At 35.9% G+C, this 19,724-nt stretch overlaps 2 protein-coding genes across 5 annotated transcripts in view; one reads left to right on the top strand and one right to left on the bottom strand.

The window, feature by feature from the left end:
• Window positions 1-411: 411 nt before the first annotated feature.
• Window positions 412-7,189, bottom strand: tent2 (terminal nucleotidyltransferase 2). 3 transcript variants are annotated; one of them, XM_048189245.1, is made up of 15 exons: window positions 7,064-7,189; window positions 6,428-6,592; window positions 6,214-6,327; window positions 5,827-6,085; window positions 5,387-5,456; window positions 5,178-5,269; window positions 5,024-5,087; window positions 4,877-4,943; window positions 3,728-3,804; window positions 3,508-3,636; window positions 3,316-3,359; window positions 3,093-3,229; window positions 2,516-2,607; window positions 2,316-2,395; window positions 412-1,135 (listed from the first exon to the last, which is right to left on the bottom strand). In XM_048189245.1, exons 2-15 carry the CDS (start codon window positions 6,547-6,549, stop codon window positions 1,061-1,063), a joined length of 1,422 nt encoding a protein of 473 aa, XP_048045202.1. In that variant the 5' UTR covers window positions 6,550-6,592; window positions 7,064-7,189; the 3' UTR covers window positions 412-1,060. The 3 variants fall into 3 exon arrangements, with proteins under 3 accessions (XP_048045202.1, XP_048045199.1, XP_048045201.1); XM_048189242.1 differs by having other exon boundaries at window positions 5,387-5,501; window positions 7,064-7,188; XM_048189244.1 differs by having other exon boundaries at window positions 5,387-5,501; window positions 6,428-6,587; window positions 7,064-7,186.
• Window positions 7,190-8,364: 1,175 nt separating this feature from the next.
• The window catches only part of homer1b (homer scaffold protein 1b), a 32,354-nt gene continuing 20,994 nt past the window's right edge, over window positions 8,365-19,724 (top strand). Inside the window, exons 1-2 of one of the 2 annotated variants that reach the window (XM_048189239.1) lie at window positions 8,365-8,737; window positions 15,323-15,479. In XM_048189239.1, the coding sequence (XP_048045196.1) occupies window positions 8,733-8,737; window positions 15,323-15,479 (162 nt within the window). In that variant the 5' untranslated portion in view covers window positions 8,365-8,732. Of the gene's footprint in view, window positions 8,738-14,556; window positions 15,480-19,724 lie in introns of those variants that run through there. The other variant, XM_048189238.1, reaches the window with a different exon arrangement.

Here is a 19,724-nt window from a genome sequence, read left to right as displayed (position 1 = left end):
TCCTTTGGCTTGAGCTAATTTTACTCTCTAACCCCCCCATGCAGCCATATCACCGTTCCCAAACTCATATTATGCTATGAATCCAGAATAACAAGCCCTTAATGGATGTTGTAAACAAATCACATTTACCTACCACTGAAAGTGTTACTGCAAACTACTACACTGCTCAATGAAGAAACATATCCAGCTCAAGAATACTTAATTGACATGAATAGACCTACAATGAATCTCTGAACATATTAAATGTATTTGATCAAAGAATTTACCTTAAAATAAGAAAATGTAGAAGTTTTACAAGTTCTACTTAAAATTGCTTTCTCATTTCTCCGTTTGTATTTCACAAAACAAATTGCAAACAAAATATGTGAGCAAAAGAGTCATGAAGACTTAAAAAAGAGACAAACGGCAAAATACAATTCCATAGTGACATTTTAATCATTTAAATAAACATTTAAAAGACTGTACAAACTATACAAACATGACAGAACATAAGAAACAAATAGAAAACCAACCACTGAAAATGTTCAGGTAAAAGTACTCAATTGCCAGAAAGAAAAGCGTTTTATTTCTAATTTTTTTTTTTTTTTAAATATACAATTTGGGGTTTTTGGGGAAAACAAAGATCACAGAAAAGTTGTGCATAAAGCAAGATTAGAATTTTTTTCTTTTGTTGCTGTTTTGCTTTAATTAAATTCAGTGAGCTGGAAAAGGATTAATAGCTAATAAACCCAAAATTGCTCAGAGAATAAATGCTTTTGAAACAGTAAATTCATTTCCTGAATACAAACTGTGTACTATATGGGCAAAAGATATTGCTCAGTGTCTGACATTACATGTACATCTCAGACATAGACACTGATGCTCAGGGACGATCTGATTATATCCCCGTCAGCTCAATGGATTTGGCTCAACACATTCCAAAATGTCCAGTATACCCAAAAGCCCTCTGTAAAAGTCTAAAGCATTTCTTCTCACAATGTCCAAATGGTATTTGAAGACGCCAGGTTTAATCCATTCGGTATGTTTATTCTTACTTATCTGAGGGCAGCCTAAAGTCTTGCTATCTTTTTGGTCTTGTGTTTTTGAGGGGCAGGATGAAGTTGAGATCTTTTCGCTGCTGCAGAACCTGGTAGGACTGTAAATAATCAATAAAAGAGCTCATTACCAACATGAACTCAGTGCTGCAGCAAAAGGCATTGTTCACAAATAAGATAGGAAAAGCATTTTGCAAATGTTACTATACATTCCAGTTATTCTGTAGTAGACATTATTTCCCCATTCCTCAAGATATCTTTTGCTTCCTTAAAAGTAGGAAGCAGCTCTGTGAACTTGCATAACAGCATAAAAGCAGATTATTTAATACTATATTACAAACCTGAAATGATCTCTTCTTGTAAGATAACATATATTCAAGTTCTAATACACTGCAAGACGACTACTGTGTTTCAGATTTCACTCTTTGACAAATATTTATAGAACTACATATGGCATATTACAATGAATATTATATGGTAAAACACTGACATGCTTAGATTTGGTCACAGGCGATCCACACTCCAATCCAGAAGAGGGCGCACGGTAATGCAATGCTGTTTGCTAACCGCCACAACAGGAAAAAGCGCAGAAGAACAGACGATCTATGCATATATACACATATTTGTGTGTAATCTCTCAACCAGTGTTACAACCACGGAAATACGTCAATAAAACAGCTTGAGAATAATCTCATGTAGCATTACATTTACCTCAAGCAAATCATTAAGTGTCCACAACATGTTAATTCACTAGAGAAATTAACTCTAGAGAAAAGCACTTCACTTCAAATATATATGCACTATATTAGCTTATATATTCATTATATTTACTTTTCCTGTTAGTAATATCTTAATTATTTAATATATGTTTAAATAAATTGTCATAAATTGGATAATCATTTTATAATTAGATTCAGAACTTAGAAGTTAATGCAAAACCTTTCTTATGTGCAATTTACTTGTCTTTTTAGTGTTGTTAATTTTAACCTTTAATATGGTAGTAATGTGCAAGAAAGTGCTTCCTGTATATAGTTAACAGCATTAGCTGAGATAGATTGTTTTTATCCTTAAGAAAATGTTAATTATAATTGAATTTATTTAAAGAGAGAGACACAATTTGTTCAATAAACCACTATTTAATAAAAAAAAGCAATTTTATGTTTAGTTTTTCCCCCATGCCGTACAGAACCCATACCGAGACTTCAATACTGAGGTACATACCAAACCGTCATGTTTGTGTACCGTTACACCCCTATTTAATACTAATGTAAGGAGGCTTACCTTTATGAATTGTGCTTTAATGGCTTCAAACTTAATTCTCTCATGAACTGCTCTGGCTGTGTTTGTACGATCAAATGGTTCTGAAACAAAGTATAAATATTCATGTTCTATGGGATAAATAAACGTTAATAACAAGAAACCACTGTTATTCTTGCATATTCTTTCAATGCATGATGTACAAAGATTCTGTGAATGTTTACCTTCCACACAGATGAACTTCTCTCTCCATTCTCGGCAGCTGGTCTTGGGGAAAGTTTTTGCCTCGCGCACAGAGATCACATACTTATCCCATCTGTGGAAATATAACAATGAACAGTAAAGACATGCTCGTCAATGTCAATGCATTCAGACTTGTTTATTCAAAGATACACATGCACATATCAAGTGTTATGAGCATTAGTGCAGGCCATCTGGACCAGGGAACGGCAGAGTTTCACATGCTGTTGTCAATCTAGCAAAGTGACATGAAACAGGAGCCTTGCAGGTGGCTTAGATTTATGTTAGTTTTTGTTAGCAACACTGGCCCCTGTCTATCACAGGTGAATATAACCTGCTATGTAAACTGGAAAAGAAATATTACATATTTGATTGATAATTAGTAATGTTATTCCACTACAAATTCAAAGACAAAAAAGTAAATCAGGTAGGATAAAAAGTGCAGTGAACTAAAACTAGTTTTCACATGCATTTAACAGCTTACTAGTGTAGTGTATTTTTAGAATGTTTTGCCGTAAATATTGGTTTGACTTGTGCTATGAAATCAATAATGTTTCTTACTTGAAAACAGTGGCATAGTACTTCAGGAAACCCAAGAGCAAGTCTCCCAGTGACGATTGGTTTTTAGACACAAAGGCCGGAATATTGCTTGGTCCACTTGGCACAAGATGAATGTCCATCTTAGGGTTGAAGCACTCCTGCAAAAAGTGGTTTCAGCATGATTTCAAAAAGCAGCAAAAAACGTTTATGCATAATTCATTCATATATTAGACAATTTGCTTACTGGATAATCCATTTGAAGGCATGGAATGACAGGATCGGGAAGGGCTATATGAGGTTGAAACAATAACATTTAGAACTGAACAAAATCAGAAAAGCTTAACATATGAAAGCATATTCAAAGCTTGCAGATTTGGTAACAAAAGATAATAACCGATTAGTGCAGTAGATCTTAACTTAATCCAATATGACTTACTCTGAAGGTAGTGCAGGACCATAAGAACCAATGTGTAGCTGCTCAGCGTTCCTCGGCTGGCATCGTTGATGCAGTAGTAACTGGCCCATTTCTTTATTACAAGGATGATAGGACGAACACGTTTTTCGACTGAAATAAATATAAAAACTAGAATCAATTAAATATTTTTCACAAAGATTAATTCAAAGAGGCACACAATTCTGAACTTTTCTGACATTACCATAGGCATACGTCCGCAGTAAGAAGGTGTTTCTGATACCAACAGTGTTGTTGAAGTTCAAGTCAAACTCTACACCACTGGTATGCGAAAAAAAAAAAAAAAAAATCCAAAACTGTGGTTAGCTGTTGTATCGATCTTTTGATTTCAGATGACATTGTCTTTCATGACTTTCCAGTAAACAATCAAACCTGTTTGCCTGCTACATTTGACTTTGTCATTCTTTGTATGTACATACAATACACTACTGATCAAAGGTTTGGGTTTGGCAAGAATGTTTAAAGGGTTAGTTCACCCAAAAATGAAAATTGTGTCATTAATTACTCACCCTCATGTCTTTCCACACCTGTAAGACCTTCATTCATCTTCGGAACACAAATCAAGATATTTTTGATGAAATCCGATGGCTCAGTGAGGCTTCTACTGCCAGCAAGTTAATTAACACTTTCAGTGCCCAGAAAGGTACTAAAAACAGTTAATTTAAGTACAGTGGTTCAACCTTAATGTTATGAAGCGACGAGAATACTTTTTGTGCGCCAAAAAATGAAATAACTTTTCAACAAAATCTAGTGATGGGCGATTTCAAAACTCTGCTTCGAATCTTGTGTTTCGAATCAGTGGTTCAGATCGTGTGTCAAACTGCTGAAATCACGTGACTTTGGCGCTTCGAATTACTGATTCAAAACAAAAGATTCTAGTGCTTACAGTGTCACTAGATATTGTTGAAAAGCCATTATTTTGTTTTGTTGGCGCACAAAAAGCATTCTCGTCGCTTTATAATATTAAGGTTGAACCACTGTAGTCACATGAACTGCTTTAAATATGTTTTTAGTAGATTTCTGGGCATCTAAATGTGTAAATTAACTTGCTGGCAATAGAGGCCTTACTAAGCCATCGGATTTCAGCAAAAATATCTTAATTTATGTTCCGAAGATGAGCGAAGGTCTTATGGGTGTAGTAACTCACATGAGGGTGAGCAATAAATTACATAATTTTCATTTTTGGGTGAACTAAAACCCTTTAATATGCTCTTTTTTTTTTTTTTTTTTTTTTTTTTTTTAGGGGGGAGGAGGGTATTTTTAAGTATTCTTTGATAAATAGTTTTTACTTTCAATTTAATACAAGTATGACACAAAAGTTGCAAGGACTTACCTGACTCTGTCCCTAAACTTCAGAATGGGCACTTTGGCTCTGATGAGCTGAGGCCTCTCAATGTAAGCTGCGAAACAGAGATCATACCATATTAGTGGACATAAAGCTGTGGACATAAAGCTAGTGGACATAAGCAAAAACACTTACACAGCTTGTAAAACAATGTCCGCACAAGACTAAGAACATATACCGCATCAGTTCTGTGGTTTACCTACAGAGGAGTATGTAGAGGGTTAAATCTACAAGACAGTAGAACAGAGCAAACAAAAAGCATAGAATACACCCTCTAGAATACACTTACTGCTCCCTCTTCGATGACAAGACAAAGATCAGCATCACTGGTGCGACTACCAAAGCCATTTAGAGATGACCCGGCCAAGAAGACTTGTGCACCTTGACAAAAAAAAAAAAAGAGAGAAAAGATTGAAATGGAGAACAATTTCATGCAGAACGCACATAACGCTAGAGAATATCCCAGTCATAATTTCTGCAAATATATGCATAATGTACCTGGGAAGATTGTCTGGATATCCCTCTGCAGCGCTGCTCTGCAATGTTCCTTCTTCTCCAGATCATCATTCTGTTGCTCACAAGCATGAAACAGGTTGAGAATCTGCTGACTTAGCTATGGACAAAGAATAATAAATATAATACTTAATACTGTAAAATATAAATTTATTTCTCTACACTCATATGTCTACACCCTTAAACCAAAAGAGCAATGTCATAAAAGAACAATTCTGGGTTCCCAAAAGAACCTTTAGTGAACAGTTCTTATTTTCTTAGAGTGGAGAACATTTTAATTATCTATAGAACCTCTTTCCACTATAAATAACATTTTGTGCAATGAAAAGTTTCCATGGATGTTACAGTTTCTTTATGGAACCATCACAATAAAAGGCCTAAGTGTGCAAGTCAGTCAGGATTTATGGTTTTAACTACATGTTCACCTTATCATTGACAGAAGATGGGTTGAAAGTGCTCTGATGGGATCCCTCTCTCAGAGATGGCACACAGCCTCCTGGTTTAGAGGTGGGAGATGAGCATGTTGGGTCACTGGAATGAGAATTACACGCTTCTCTGCCTGTCACTGGTCCAGCCACCGGTTGGGAGGTAAAGTTGGCATTTCTGGCAGGCTGGTTGCTAGGACCTGGAGAAGTGAAGCGCTGTTTCTTGAGGTCATTCTGACTCTGATTGGGTCTCCTTCTCCTGGCACAGTAAAAGACATGCTGCTTGAGGCAGAGAACTTAAAACTTCCCAATGATTGAAATGCAGATTAGCAACAAGAATTCCAGTGGTTTGTGATCACATTTTCAAGATGCCAGAGTACTGCTCACTTTCTGTTGCTTCCTGTTACTCCATTTGGACTGCAAGAAACATCCGGCAGTTCCGCTGGTGTCCATTGGTAAGTCGGAATGAAACGAGGAACACTTGTCGGTGGACCAGTGACGCTACGGTGATAGACAATGAATTAATCAAATGAATTCACAGAACATATGCATCATTTCAAACCCACAACCACTGTCATTTCACTTATGAATATTCACTCACTTTGTTTCATTCAGATGGGCTTCAATTCTCTGTTGCTGGGACACAGTGTGAGGTAGAATGTGCTGGGATAAATGTTCAGCTGGCCCATCTTTATGGGAGAAGATATAAGCTCTAGGGAACATCCTCCTCCTCAGCCAGAGCAAACATCTAACGTTACTGCCTGCACTAAACAATATCACAACCAATAAATAGATGTCTGAAAAGTCAGACAACAGTCTGAAAATAGATTGTATTTTATATGTCATTCTTACCATCTTATCTGTGATTTTAATTGTCACAAAAACGTTCAAAATACAACGACAGAATAAAACAATAAATATCCATTGTAAAGTGAACGACACCCAACCAAATGATACAGGAAACTTTTTTTTTTACAGTGATTCGTGATAAAATTTTAATTTAGAGATTTTGACCTTCGTACTGTTTCGAAAAAAAAAAAATCATTAAACATATAAAATTTTAATTAATAAGTAAAAAAGAAAGAAAGAAAGAAAACAGCATAACGTGCAGCTGATTAGCCGACCAGCGCATGCCAATACAGCAATGTGCTAGCTTATAATAACTGTATAAGACCAACTGTAAAATGTTTATAATAACTGCATTCGATTATTTTATGTAATAACTGAAAAAACTCACCAGTGTAGCAGGCAGGTTTGGTAAGAGAGAGAAGAACACGCGTGTATAAAAATATCAAAACACCATATCCTCTGCTTCCGGGTTATTGCGCACGCGAGTGTGTTTTCAAAATAAAAGTCCCATGTGACAACACATGGGGTGGTAGAAAAATATCTTTAATTTTTCAAAAATAATTCATGAAATCGTTAATAAAACAGAATATATCTGTTCTGCCGTGGAGTTAATCTGTTAGCTAACACTGAAGGCTATTTGTCTTCGGTTTTCTTGGTAATTTCGTATGGATTTTGGTGTTTTCCAATTTATGAGTAGGCCTAAATATGAGCCTGCTGTGGTAAACATAATTGTCCGTTTATTTCTTCAGCATAAATTAAAAACGTCACATCTCGAACTTTCACATTTTGAATATATTAATATTAAATATATAAATAACTTTAATTTTAAATTTGCTAACTTGCTCAGTTCGAAAAGCATATAAACTCACATCTTTGTGTTAGTCGTGACAAATATTTGTAGGCTACATTTGTATTGGTATTCCCCAATGCTGTTATACATTTAACTGTGTTCTTTGTTCACAGCATTACACCTTTAACTGTATTCTTTGTTCACTGTGTTCCAAACTATGCAAGTGGAAATGGAAGCGGAGTGAATTTGCCTGGAGCAAGGAGTGGGGTTTCTGAAAGTTGGAGCATTTTTCTCTGCTCCAGGATCACTCTCAATCTGAGTGGATTTCTTGATGGAAACTTGATGCTTGCTTCTTTTGGAAACATTTTCACTGGCAAAAAAGACTTATATACAAAAGTAAAATCCATATTTTATGTCCAAACACTTACAAGCATGCTGTTGTACTGAATATCAGCCTGCGGCCTGGCTGTGATCATTCTGTGCTAGTTTGCTAGTTTTTAAATTGACAAAAAAAAGTGAGGAAGACAGAAAGAAAAGACAAATATCCTGAATCAAGAACACCATATAAAAGTTGTAAAATCCATACACTCAGAGTTAAAAAAGGGGTTAGAAATAAAAAGGTTAACTCTTCATTTCATTATCTTGATTGTTTTAACTACTGAAGAGATAAAACAAATATTGAAAACCAGGATTCAATTTTATTTACATTTCAATAAAACTATAACAAGGGAATTATAATTGTTACATCTCTCCTTAATTAAATGAACACACACTAAATTATGATTATGATTGTCATAAAATCCTAGGATGAAAAAGTGGCAAGTGTTTTGTAATGGGAGAAGAGCGTGCCAGGGGGCGTTATTGTGGGATATTGTGTGGTATGTGTTATGACCATCGACTGACAGTAGATTCATCTTTAGAGCCACACGCCCACTGAGAGAGAGAGGCAGCGGCTCTTTATTCACCCCAGCGCTACCGTTACCTCGCGCTCTTCAAAAAATACCATATTCTAACCGCAGAGATGCGAGGTGAGCCCGTCGTTTGCCAAACTAGCTGAAATTGGGCAGTATTAGTGGGCTATTCGCCGTGGGATTCATTCCGTGCATCTGACAGCCTACATACAGAGCGCGTAATGAGAGACGCAGAATGCCGCTGCTCATAATGTGACTGACCGCGCGCACCGCATCCAAAGCCGCTACATTCAGCTGGAAGAAGAAACTCGGTAATCAACAAATCGCATCTCGTCTCAGGAGAGAAAAACAGCAACATGGGGTAAGTTGCTTGTAAATGGCAAAACACATACTGTAGAAACTGGCAGCGCAGAGCCTGATTGTTTTATCACCGGTCTTATGAGGACAGGGCAGAACGTAAAGACAGTTATTCATGTTCATGAACGCCTTTAGTGTCCTTTATATTGTGCATAGGAATGCAAAATACTATATTATAATGCTGAATATATTTATGTGCCTTATGTATTAAAATATGTTGTGATACAGTTTTTACATAACCACACACTCTATAATGTGAGATTGGGTATACACTCATATATTCTGTATATACTTTTAATTGATAGTTCATTCTTCATTCACTGGGGTGATCATTTTTGATCACTGAGACCACAGTCTGTTGGTCAGCTGTGTATTATTTTTTAGGCAAATGATAACAAGCATGTACTCTGAATGAGAATGAACATTAGCTAATTTCATATATTGATGTTCTGCAGTGCCAAAGGCCTTTAATCTCGTCATGCTTATGTAATCTACATTTCAACAGAGCACCGCTGCATGGCACAGCCTCATCAATACGATTTTGGAGCCAATATTAGCAATGACATCTGATATATCTGTACACGCTAGTGGAATTTCCAAAGCTCAGTCGGAAATATAGATTTTAAATAAAGGTGACCCAATACATGGCTATTCAATCTTATAAAGGGTCTTCTGCTTACAGTTTGTTCTGGTCTCTATGACCTAAAATCTTTTCCGGGGTGTAGATATTCTCAAAGATTTTCCCAAAGTAGTCTTTGATCAGTGTTTTGGAAGTGATAATCTTTTCATTTTAAATGTGTTGTTATTATTATTACATAAAGATTGATCTTCTTGTGGTGGCAAAGCATTTTCCTTTTAATAGCCTAAATAAAAAACTTGAATTGCTTTAAGGCCCCTCTTCTTCATTCTTAATTAAATTATAACCGTTGAAAGATTCAAGGGAGTGTATTACTCTGGAGAAAATCATTCCCACTTCCTACTCAATTCAGTGGCACACAATTTAATTTATTACATGCTATAAAGTGTTTGGTTGTTATGTAGCTTGCTAACATTGCTGAACGGCCGTTGTTAAGGCAGTAGTGAGAGTAATAGGCCTGTATATGGGCTTTATAATACAACATTTTAATACAACATTTGCAATTTCTCATAAGCAGTGCTTCATTGTAAATTGAAAAGTGATCCAATTTGCTTATTAGAAAATATGATTTGAATGATTTAAATGATGGCACCTTTTCAAAGTCAAGCTTGACCATGCAACCAGTACCAGATTAGGTAACTAACAAAATAGCTTGTTATCCGTGTATGTCCACTACCTGTACATGCTATTACAGATCACTCAAGCTTGTAATGTGGCAGAGGTTTGGTCTTCTTTATTGATGCTCTATTATTTGGACAGATGTTGGAAATGAAAATGACTGCTTGCTCTGAATGGTGGTGGGTTGTTGAAGGTGGGTGGTGTGAAATCATCAGCGTTGATGGTAATATGGAGCTGGCTGCGTTTGATTCCTTATATAATTGACTATCACTTACATTTAACATTGGACAGTCTCAGCTTCGAGATAAATTTGCCTGTTGAATCCAATAGATTCTATGATAAATCTGTTCAAAATGGTTTAATAATGGGTTTTAACAACGTTCACATTTTCTTAGATTGCTCTAAAGGTTTGGGTTTTCAGAAACATTTTAGTAGATTTCATTTTCCTTTTTTAAATTCAGGCAGTTCCCCCTTCCTATTTTTTCTGTGTAGGCGGTTGACATTTAACTGTGAATTGATGGAACATGAAATGGAAAAAATCTTAGCAAACAAGATATGAAAATCATGATGTTTATACTGTTGGATACTAAGGAAAAACATAAGATACTTGAATAGTTTGTATTTTAATCTTTCTTTTTTCTTTTCTTTTTTACATTTTCTGTCATATAGTGTGACAGATTGTACACTTGTTTAATATATAAAAAGCATTTTTTTTATACAAGAAACAACATTCATTTTAAGTAATTGCTGGACATGATAAAGCTATTATATAACACAGAATGCTGTTACAATATAATTTACTGTGATAAATATATGATAAATGATTTTTTTCTTCTAATTTACACCAAATATGTTTGTCACACCACAAGATATTAGCCTTTATGATAAAATGTATTATAGAAAAATGAATCCAAACACAAATACATTTTAACAATAATCAGAAATAAAACATCCAGACAATTTTCAAGTCAGCTGCAATAGCAATATGACTGGTTCCAGTCTATTTACTGTTTCATTCTTTCCCTAAGGGTGCCTTTAATTTATTACTTCATATTCATAAGTCTGTTTTATTTGAGTGAGAACAAAGAAGGTTATTTGCACAAAATTTTGGACGGAAATGTTCCAATATACTCGGCTAATGGATTGCAATCACAATATAAACATATTTTAACGTACTAAATTTTAAATGGATATGAACCTATGGACATAGAAGCATGTGATGTCATGTGAACCACCCATGTATGTGACTGCAACTGCATTTTAAGCGAATTTAAATACTAATTATGCAACAAGCCTTTGATGCTCTTCAGAGATCTTCCGCCTCCACGGTGCAGCGTAAGCACTTCTCCGTACTCCGCAGCTCTCTCCCTCACCTCACTTAAGCTATCCCTGCTCCTCTTCCTTCTCTTTTCCTTCCTCTTCCTTCGCAGTTTCTCTCATTCCTGCACAACAGCCCAGCAGCAGCTGATTAGAAGCACACTAATGTAATTGAATATGGTGATTAATTATCCTGGGAATTGGAGCAACAAACCGTCTGTGTCTGTGTTTGCGATATTGCCCCCTTTCCCCCATTATACTTCCCGCTTCTGATCCTGTGTTTTAATAAGCTGGATGGAATATTAGAGTATATTGGGATTGAATGGGATTTTTTTTCCGGGATTTGAAGGGTGTTATCTGTAGAATTGGGTCAGAGGAGTGTAGGGTATGGTAAGGGTATGGAAAAGCTCCATCTGCTGATGACTGAGCATACAGTAGTGGAGACATATGCACTTTGACATTGATTTGAGGCCAGTTGGTTTTAGAGTAGTATGTTGGGAAAGGGCCAATGAGCAGGCTGTATTGTAGTGGGCTTCCCTCTGTGTTTGGATTTGGATTTTGAAGCAAAGCATTTGTAGTTACCTGAAACTTGAAGGGCATTATTGAACTTGCTATGTAACATATCTGATCTATCCAGAGATAAAGCTGAGATTGTCAATGATTTTGACCCTGATGCATTTGTTAGAGCCCTATATAGGGATCTTTTGACCATTGGTAAATTTATCCAAAAACACTTTACAACGAGGTTCTGTATGTTAATATTGTGTAAATGCAATAGCTAACATGAAATTACCACAAACCTTAATTTCACAGCATTTAAATATCTGTCAATGTTTTCATGATGTTATCATAACATTTTTTTATTAATTAATGTAGTTCAGATAACATAATATTTTGAGTTTCTGTTGATTAAACCAATCTCCGTCATTGTATTAACTCAATTTTTTAAATTCAATGAACTCAATTTTAAGGCAACCAGGTAACTTACTTTTTTAAGTTAAACCAACAATTATTTTTTGCAGTGTACATATACTGATACACTGTTTAAATAATAATTTGTATAAATTAACACTACTTTATGTATTTTGAATATACATGAATCAACAATGAACAATAGTATATTTATTTATATTTATATATTTTTTTCAAGTCAGCATGAAATCTGTGCATCATCTGTGCATGTGTTTAATTTTTCAAAAAATGTTTTAACCTCTTAATGTTAAATCAAAATGTCATAACTGGACCTTTTGGTGAAAACACATCTCCAATCATTTAGCCTGTTTAATGTCAATGTTCATCTGCCTCCACTTTTGAGTGCAACGTCTACTTCTCAAAATTCAATCAACAACCAGTGGATAGAACCAAGCACCCGTCCTACATTTTTCTTTTTTGAAAATCCATTATACACGAATGTAAGTCACAATACAGAAGAAAAGATCTGTCATTACTTCAGTTTCATTGCAACTTTTTAACATAAGGGCAGGTGCACTACAGATATTTGACCTCTATCTATATAGCTACAACTGTTTGCAAGTTACTTGCTGTTTTTTTTTTTTTGTCTTTTTTTTTTTTTCTTCGCTACTGCTTGAAATAAATCATCATTGTAAACTTACAATAGTAAGTATGGTAAGAACATTTCGAACACAGATTTTTTATGTTTCTCTCTCAATAATGAAAATGTATACATTTTTACCCTAAAAATGTTCTTTAGTGCACCTTAAACTGATATTAACAAATACTGTAAAAATGGTTGTTCATACCTCATGCATTAAAGGTACAGTATGTAAAAATTTCTAGAGGTCGCTAGAGGCCTATTCAAAACAAAGGCGTAGCTTGATGACGCCAAGTTTAAATGTGGAATCTTGGGACATGTGGTCTTTACCTCACAACTGGTGCAAAATAATTGGTATTGGACTCGGGAAGAAATCATGTTCATGAATGCGATTATTAACGTTACTGTAGTATGAAGCAGAGCAAGACCGAGTGTTGTGGGAGCTGAATGAGGCCGCTGGAGCGATTGCACAACACACGCCTCACGAGCAGCGGAACTTTTATTATGCCACAGTCGCCCGCGCTGCTTCCGCTTTTCCGGTCATGAGTAAGAGGTAAGGCAGCTCTGTTTATCATATTAGATACAATTGACTGTGTTGAAAATGATGTTATAACGTTACTCTGTGTGTTCACTCGGCGGCTGCTGTGTGACACTGTTACACGCTGCAGTAAGATTTTAGAATATCATATTAAATGCTGGATGGCTTGTGTTGATAAATGGCATGCAATTAATTTTAAAACGTATTGTACGATGGAGAAAATTCTGTATTACTTTTACTAAAAATAAAGCTGCATCTGATTATGCTATGTTAGCTACTTGACAAAATAGTGTTTTTCTCTGAGGCATGGTAAAGCATGGTACTCGCAAAAAAAAATTAAGAAAATTAGATTTAAACAATAAGACTATGTTGAGCTATAACAACAATTACTTTTTCTGTCTATAAATATATCAAAACAGTTGTTCCCTTGTCTATTAAAACGTGTAATATATTAAAGCGTCTTTGGTGTTTCCATGGTTTCTGCAAAATAAAACCGGAAACCGAGGGTTAACGCGGGTATGACGCAATTGACAGGCGACTCCTCGCACGTCCCGGAGCCTTGGTTAAAATTGCAATTTTCTCACGATTTACAAATAGTTGCAAACATTTGGGATGTTGTAAGTACTCAAATTATCAAAATATATAACAGGCCTAGTGGTTTTTGGATATTTTACTGCAAAATTCTTACATATTGTGCCTTTAACTAGTTAATATTAATGAACTGAACCTTACTAAGAAGTGTTGCCATGCGAATGCTAATTGCTGATGACATATGTATCACTTGGAATGAGGATAAATGTGTAATTGTGTGAGAAGAATGAGAAAAGTTCAGAGTGAGACAGCTCATCTGACTGGGATTCCAGGTTTCTTTTGTTCTCTTCAGCAATGATTGCCTATTATTCTAGAGTGATTATTTCTTCCTGCGTGTGGTCCACATGCTTTTTTTTGTTGCCCAAAGTGATGATAACGTTCACAAAACTGACCTTCATTTTACACTGTGCATGCATGGCCACCAAGATGATTAAATCTTTAAAGGAATAGTCCACCCAAAAATGAAAATTGTCATCATTTACTCTCCCTCATCTTGTTCCAAACCTGCACTTGTATGACTTTGTTTCTTCTGTGGAACATAAAAGAAGATATTTTTGAGAAATGTCTCAATGTTGTTTTTGTTCATAAAATGAAAGTCAATGACATCCAGTGTTGTTTTGAACCTCATTGACCTTCATTGTATGGACAAACACTTTTGAAACCTTGTTTAAAATATCTTCTTTTGTTTTATACTGAAAATCATAAAGTCATACAGGTTTAAAACATCATGAGAGTGAGTAAATGATGACACAATTTTCATTTTTGTGTAAACTATCTTTTTGCAGAGTGCATTGTTGACTTTTCGTGTCGTTTTTGGAACCTTGAAATGCAGCATTGGAAAACTTGGCTGGGGTTTTTATGAAATTCCACCCGTGCTCTTAGACTAAAAGAAGTAATATGCATTAGTTTATCTAGTATTTATGTTACCTTTGTCAAATTAAGCTAGGGTGTCTGGGAAAAGAGCCCTGACAAGCTCTTAGTGTGGTCCAACGTGTGTGCTTGGACATACTTCCAACAGCAAAGATCAGGTCAGTAGGGGTGGGACTGCACAGATTACTGCGTCCCTGACTATATTTAGTGTCCGTCCCACACGGCCCCAGCCAAACAGCTGCCATATCAGCAGGGCGTTGAATGGTCGCCTTGCACTGGTAGCAGGGCACCAATGTGTCTGACTGGTTAGGCAAGACCCAGGTTTCTACCTGGGTTAAAGCAGCAAGATGGAGGCTGAAGAAATGGTGATCCGTCTACCAGGACGTTCCAGTGCGCCTGGCGGCATCGGCGAGACGACGGTGCTCAGGCACAAAGAGGTTCACCACTTTTTTTTCCTACCTTTCAGGGAGCAGCCCATCTACAGCACCCGAGCACACGTCTTCCAGATAGACCCCAACACTAAGAAGAACTGGATGCCCACCAGCAAACATGCGGTCACTGTATCTTACTTCTATGACAATACCAGGAACGTGTACAGGATCATCAGCTTGGATGGATCAAAGGTAACGTGGTGTGTTTTATTTTTTTTACTGATGTGGATTCATGTTCTGTAGGAAAGCATCCATTGTGAATGTATGGAAATAGGTCTTATAATATGTTCTTCTCAATCTGGTGGAGATTAAAGGATTGTCTTTGGTTAAGGAAAAGCATATGATAATGCTTTTCAAATCTCAAAAATATAATGTGTGTTTGATGCATTCAGTTGAATTAGCCGGACCCGTTTGTGCTCAAGAGATTTGAGGGACCGACCTGTTGGAGATTGCTATCAAACATATTCTCTCGGATAGAAGTGGATTATTTCACTCTCCCTGTGGAGAGCAGCATGCACTTGAATTGGTCACTGCTGTGCAACCTTATGCAGTGGATGTAATGGCCCAATATTTCAGGAAACATCAATAGACAGTAGTAGCGACTCTACATCCGCTAGAGTAAGTCCATCCATTTTACTGTTGGCTATTTACTCTTTCTAAGGCTTTCACCCATTTATTTTAATGTAGATGTTGTAATTGTCCACAATACTTTGAATCAGACCACTGCAGACCATGTATCTCCACCATCCTCCAGAAATCTCACTTTAGAAATCAGTCATGTTGTTTTATATGTCAAATGACACAAATAGTTTATAAATCACAAGTATTGCTTCTGCAGGAGAGGACACACTACAAAATAATGCTTTCACGAACATTATATGAGCATTGTATGGCGTGTTTCATGTGCAGTCATATCTCAATAGTTCCTCTATTTTTGCAGAGGAGGATTTAAAATAGCTCCCGCAGTATGTCTGAATGTGCTTGTGAGTTGGGATGCTCAGCCCTCCCCTTAGCTTTTGGTTTCAGAGACAAAAATATCATGTGAACCAATGCACTTTGCACTATGACTGTTGACACCTACACAAAAGCATACAGTTTGTTCAGCAGTTGATCCTGTTTGATCCATGTTGAGTTTTGTGGAGACCTTAGGGCCAATGACATGATGCTCAATTTTTTTGTGCAAATCTATTAATTTATATATATATATATATATATATATATATATATATATATATATATATATATATATATATATATATATATATATATATAAAAAAAATGTCTTTAGTACAATGACTTGAATATACCACTTCTATGATGAGCGTAATGATAAGCATTATTCTTATTTTGAGGCACGAAAAGTAAAAAAACAAAAACAAAGTGTCAATAAAAGAAAGAAAATGACTGTGTTGAGGTCATTTAGTCCTAAAAAACAGATAATCAGACAGTCTTTTTATATATTATTATTCAGATGTGTACACAAATATTTAAGGTGTAAGGAAAATATGTTATTGCTTTTTAGTTTATGGTTATACCATATGACATTTTTAATTATTTTTATATACAATTATTTATCATTTGCTATCCCAGAAACCTTTTAAATATACAACTAATAGTCTTAGCTTGATTTAGGTATCTGTCAACACTAGCAAAAAAGTACCATTGTAATTCCAGGATATTTTTTTTTAACTAGTTTGGAGTATCTGAATACCAAGATACATAAAAATGCTAACCATTTAGTACCACCAAAGTATTATGTTTTACCTTCTGATATGATCTCTGTCCCATGGTACCATCACCATACTATTTGTAAAGAAATTGCAAAAAATGGAGATCCACAGTTGCATACAGCATTATGTCTTTAAATGTTACTGTTCCTTATGGGACTGGGACAGGGAATGGGGTCAACACAGCAGCTGTAATTAGAGTCTGATCTTAAGTCCAGACTGAGCCCTGCAGGGAATTTAAGTCATGCTCACAGTGGCTGAAGGTATTAGCAGGATGCTACATTGATTGAAGAGTTCATGTTAAGCCTGACATAATATTTAAGCTTTGACCATGCTTGTGTTTTCTCCCTCTACCCCTATGCAATTTAGTCTGCCCTTACTTTTATATGGCACAGCTGATTGTGGTCCTGCCACTCTGAATGACAGAGACTTGTCACTTAAGCCTTGTCTTTATCTGAACCACCGTTGACCTATAATGGGCAGCAGAGCCAGCAGTAAGGTCTCTATTCGCTGAGTGCTATTCACATTATCTTGGATATAACTTCATTTGATGGTATCTGATCAAGTGCAGTTTCCTTTTAGCTTGGACTCTTCTCTGAGCCCTTTCCTTTTTACTTTTTTGCCAATTTATTAAAGTCACCATTGCGCCAGGGAGGGTCACTCACATGAGATCACAGAAATAGCAAACAACAATCCAATCAGTTCCCGATAGACTAAATCTAGTCCTGTTTTACATTTTTTCTTGTTCAAGAAAATTTGGCTGCCATTACAAAGTTTTAGTTTTAGCAGTAGTAGTGTAGTATGATGTTTTTTCACACCACATCATTGTTTTCAAATCGAAGTTCGAAGTAAGTTCTTTTTTTAAAATGTTTTATATTAATAAACAGGTCAAAAATGACTGACTGATTAATCCAGTCAAGTCCTTGTGCGATATTATTGCTTCATCGCTGCAGCATACTGTATGTGTGACTCTTTTGCGCCTTAATTTATTCATGTAAATTAGTGTGTAAAAGTGAATACTTTGGGAGGTAGAGTATATATTTAAAATGACATTTAAATATAGTATTAAATTTATACATTCAGTCTATATTTTTTGTATGTAGCGTACAGTGTAGCTAACTACAGATTAACTAAATACAGTGTAGATTAGTTCTAATCTTCTTCTCTCTATAGGGCTTTTCACACTTGAAATAGTTAACTCTGGGTCATTCTAGACCACAGGTAAACAGATTCCTGGGTTATCTTGCTTCAAGTTTCACATTGCATAACATTGCTTGCAAATTTACCCGTGGTTAACAATTAATCCTCGGTATTCTTAAAGGGTTAGTTCACACAAAAATGAAAATTATCCCATGATTTACTCAGCCTCAAGCCATCCTAGGTGTATATGACTATCTTCTTTTAGATGAACACAATCGGAAATATATTTAAAAGTATCCTGGCTCTTCCAAGCTTTATAATGGGTGGGATTTTGAAGCCCCAAAAAATGCATCCATCCATTATAAAAATATCCATATGACTCCAGGGGGTTAATAAAAGCCTTCCGAAGTGAAGCGATTGTTCTTTGTAAAAAAAAATATCCATATTTAAAACTTTATTAACTAAAATAATTAGCTTCCGGCGGATGAACGCACCAAAAGAGTAACCCCCGACGCGATGTATGACGTAGGATGTAGGAGTATCAGAAGCATAGATGCCTCTTGCGGTTTAAACAAATAGGGCTGTGCAACAAACTCAAGCTCCTCTTCTCTTATATTGAAATCCTCTGACATTTCTCTTTAAAATTCCTCGTTTTAGACTTCTAATTCGAGACCGGTGTTTTGTTTTGCTCTATCCTCTGCGCTTGTGCGTTCGTCATTGCGTCATGCGTCGGGTCAGGGGTTACTCTTCCTCCGCAAATCGATGCGTACAGCCATCTGCCGGAAGCTATAGGTCACGAGTCCACACTTAAATATAATTAAGTAGAGTAAAGGTTATAAGTATTTGGTGTGCTGTCCAGGGGGAGGGCTCTGAGCTCGGAATTTTGGCCTGAACCCAGAGTGCTCCCCCCCAGTTGTGATAAGAAGAGTTATGACTAGAAGTGAGATGGGGTGGTGGAGGAATGCTGATAAACTTTCAATGAACAGAGGTAAGTCTGCTGTATATATACCTCTTATTGTTAATTGAGTTGATTAACTGAATACACTCCACTCATGTTAATAAGGTTAATTATCTGAATGTGCTTCTCCCTAAGTTTGTTAATAAAACATTATATAATATAGTTAATAAAGTTTTAAATAATATTTTTCTTACAAAAACCCATCTCTTCACTTCAGAAGGCCTTTAGTAACCCCCTGGAGGTGTAGGTGTATTATTTTTATGATGGATGGATGCATTTTTGGGGGGCTTCAAAATCGTGCCCCCCATTCAATACCATTATAAAGCTTGGAAGAGCCAGGATATTTTTAAATATATTTCCGATTGCGTTTATCTGAAAGAAGATAGTCATATACACCTAGGATGGCTCGAGGGTGAGTAAATCATGGGATAACTTTCATTTTTGGGTGAACTATCCCTTTAAGCTGACATTTCACACTGTACATTCTTAAAGGTTTTCCTGAATGGACTTTTGGGACTATAAGGTAAGAATAAAACTGTTCTTACCTCCAGTTTTCCATCGCCATTTGCCATTTTTTCCTCAAACGCTGAAACATAGCCTACTGTTTATATA

This window comes from Megalobrama amblycephala, linkage group LG4, assembly GCF_018812025.1.
Source record: "Megalobrama amblycephala isolate DHTTF-2021 linkage group LG4, ASM1881202v1, whole genome shotgun sequence".
Classification (NCBI taxonomy): domain Eukaryota; kingdom Metazoa; phylum Chordata; class Actinopteri; order Cypriniformes; family Xenocyprididae; genus Megalobrama; species Megalobrama amblycephala.
The sequence above is the reverse complement of the archived record's forward strand: the minus strand, read 5'-3'. Positions and strand labels throughout refer to the sequence as shown.

Coding starts and splice junctions, on each gene's coding strand:
- tent2 (XM_048189242.1), bottom strand. CDS start 6,549: ATGTTCCCTAGAGCTTATATCTTCTCCCATAAAGATGGGCCAGCTGAA. Junction 3,637..3,727: donor ACTGCGGACGTATGCCTATG/GTAATGTCAGAA, acceptor TATTTATTTCAG/TCGAAAAACGTGTTCGTCCT. Junction 3,360..3,507: donor GGTCCTGCACTACCTTCAGA/GTAAGTCATATT, acceptor AACCTCATATAG/CCCTTCCCGATCCTGTCATT.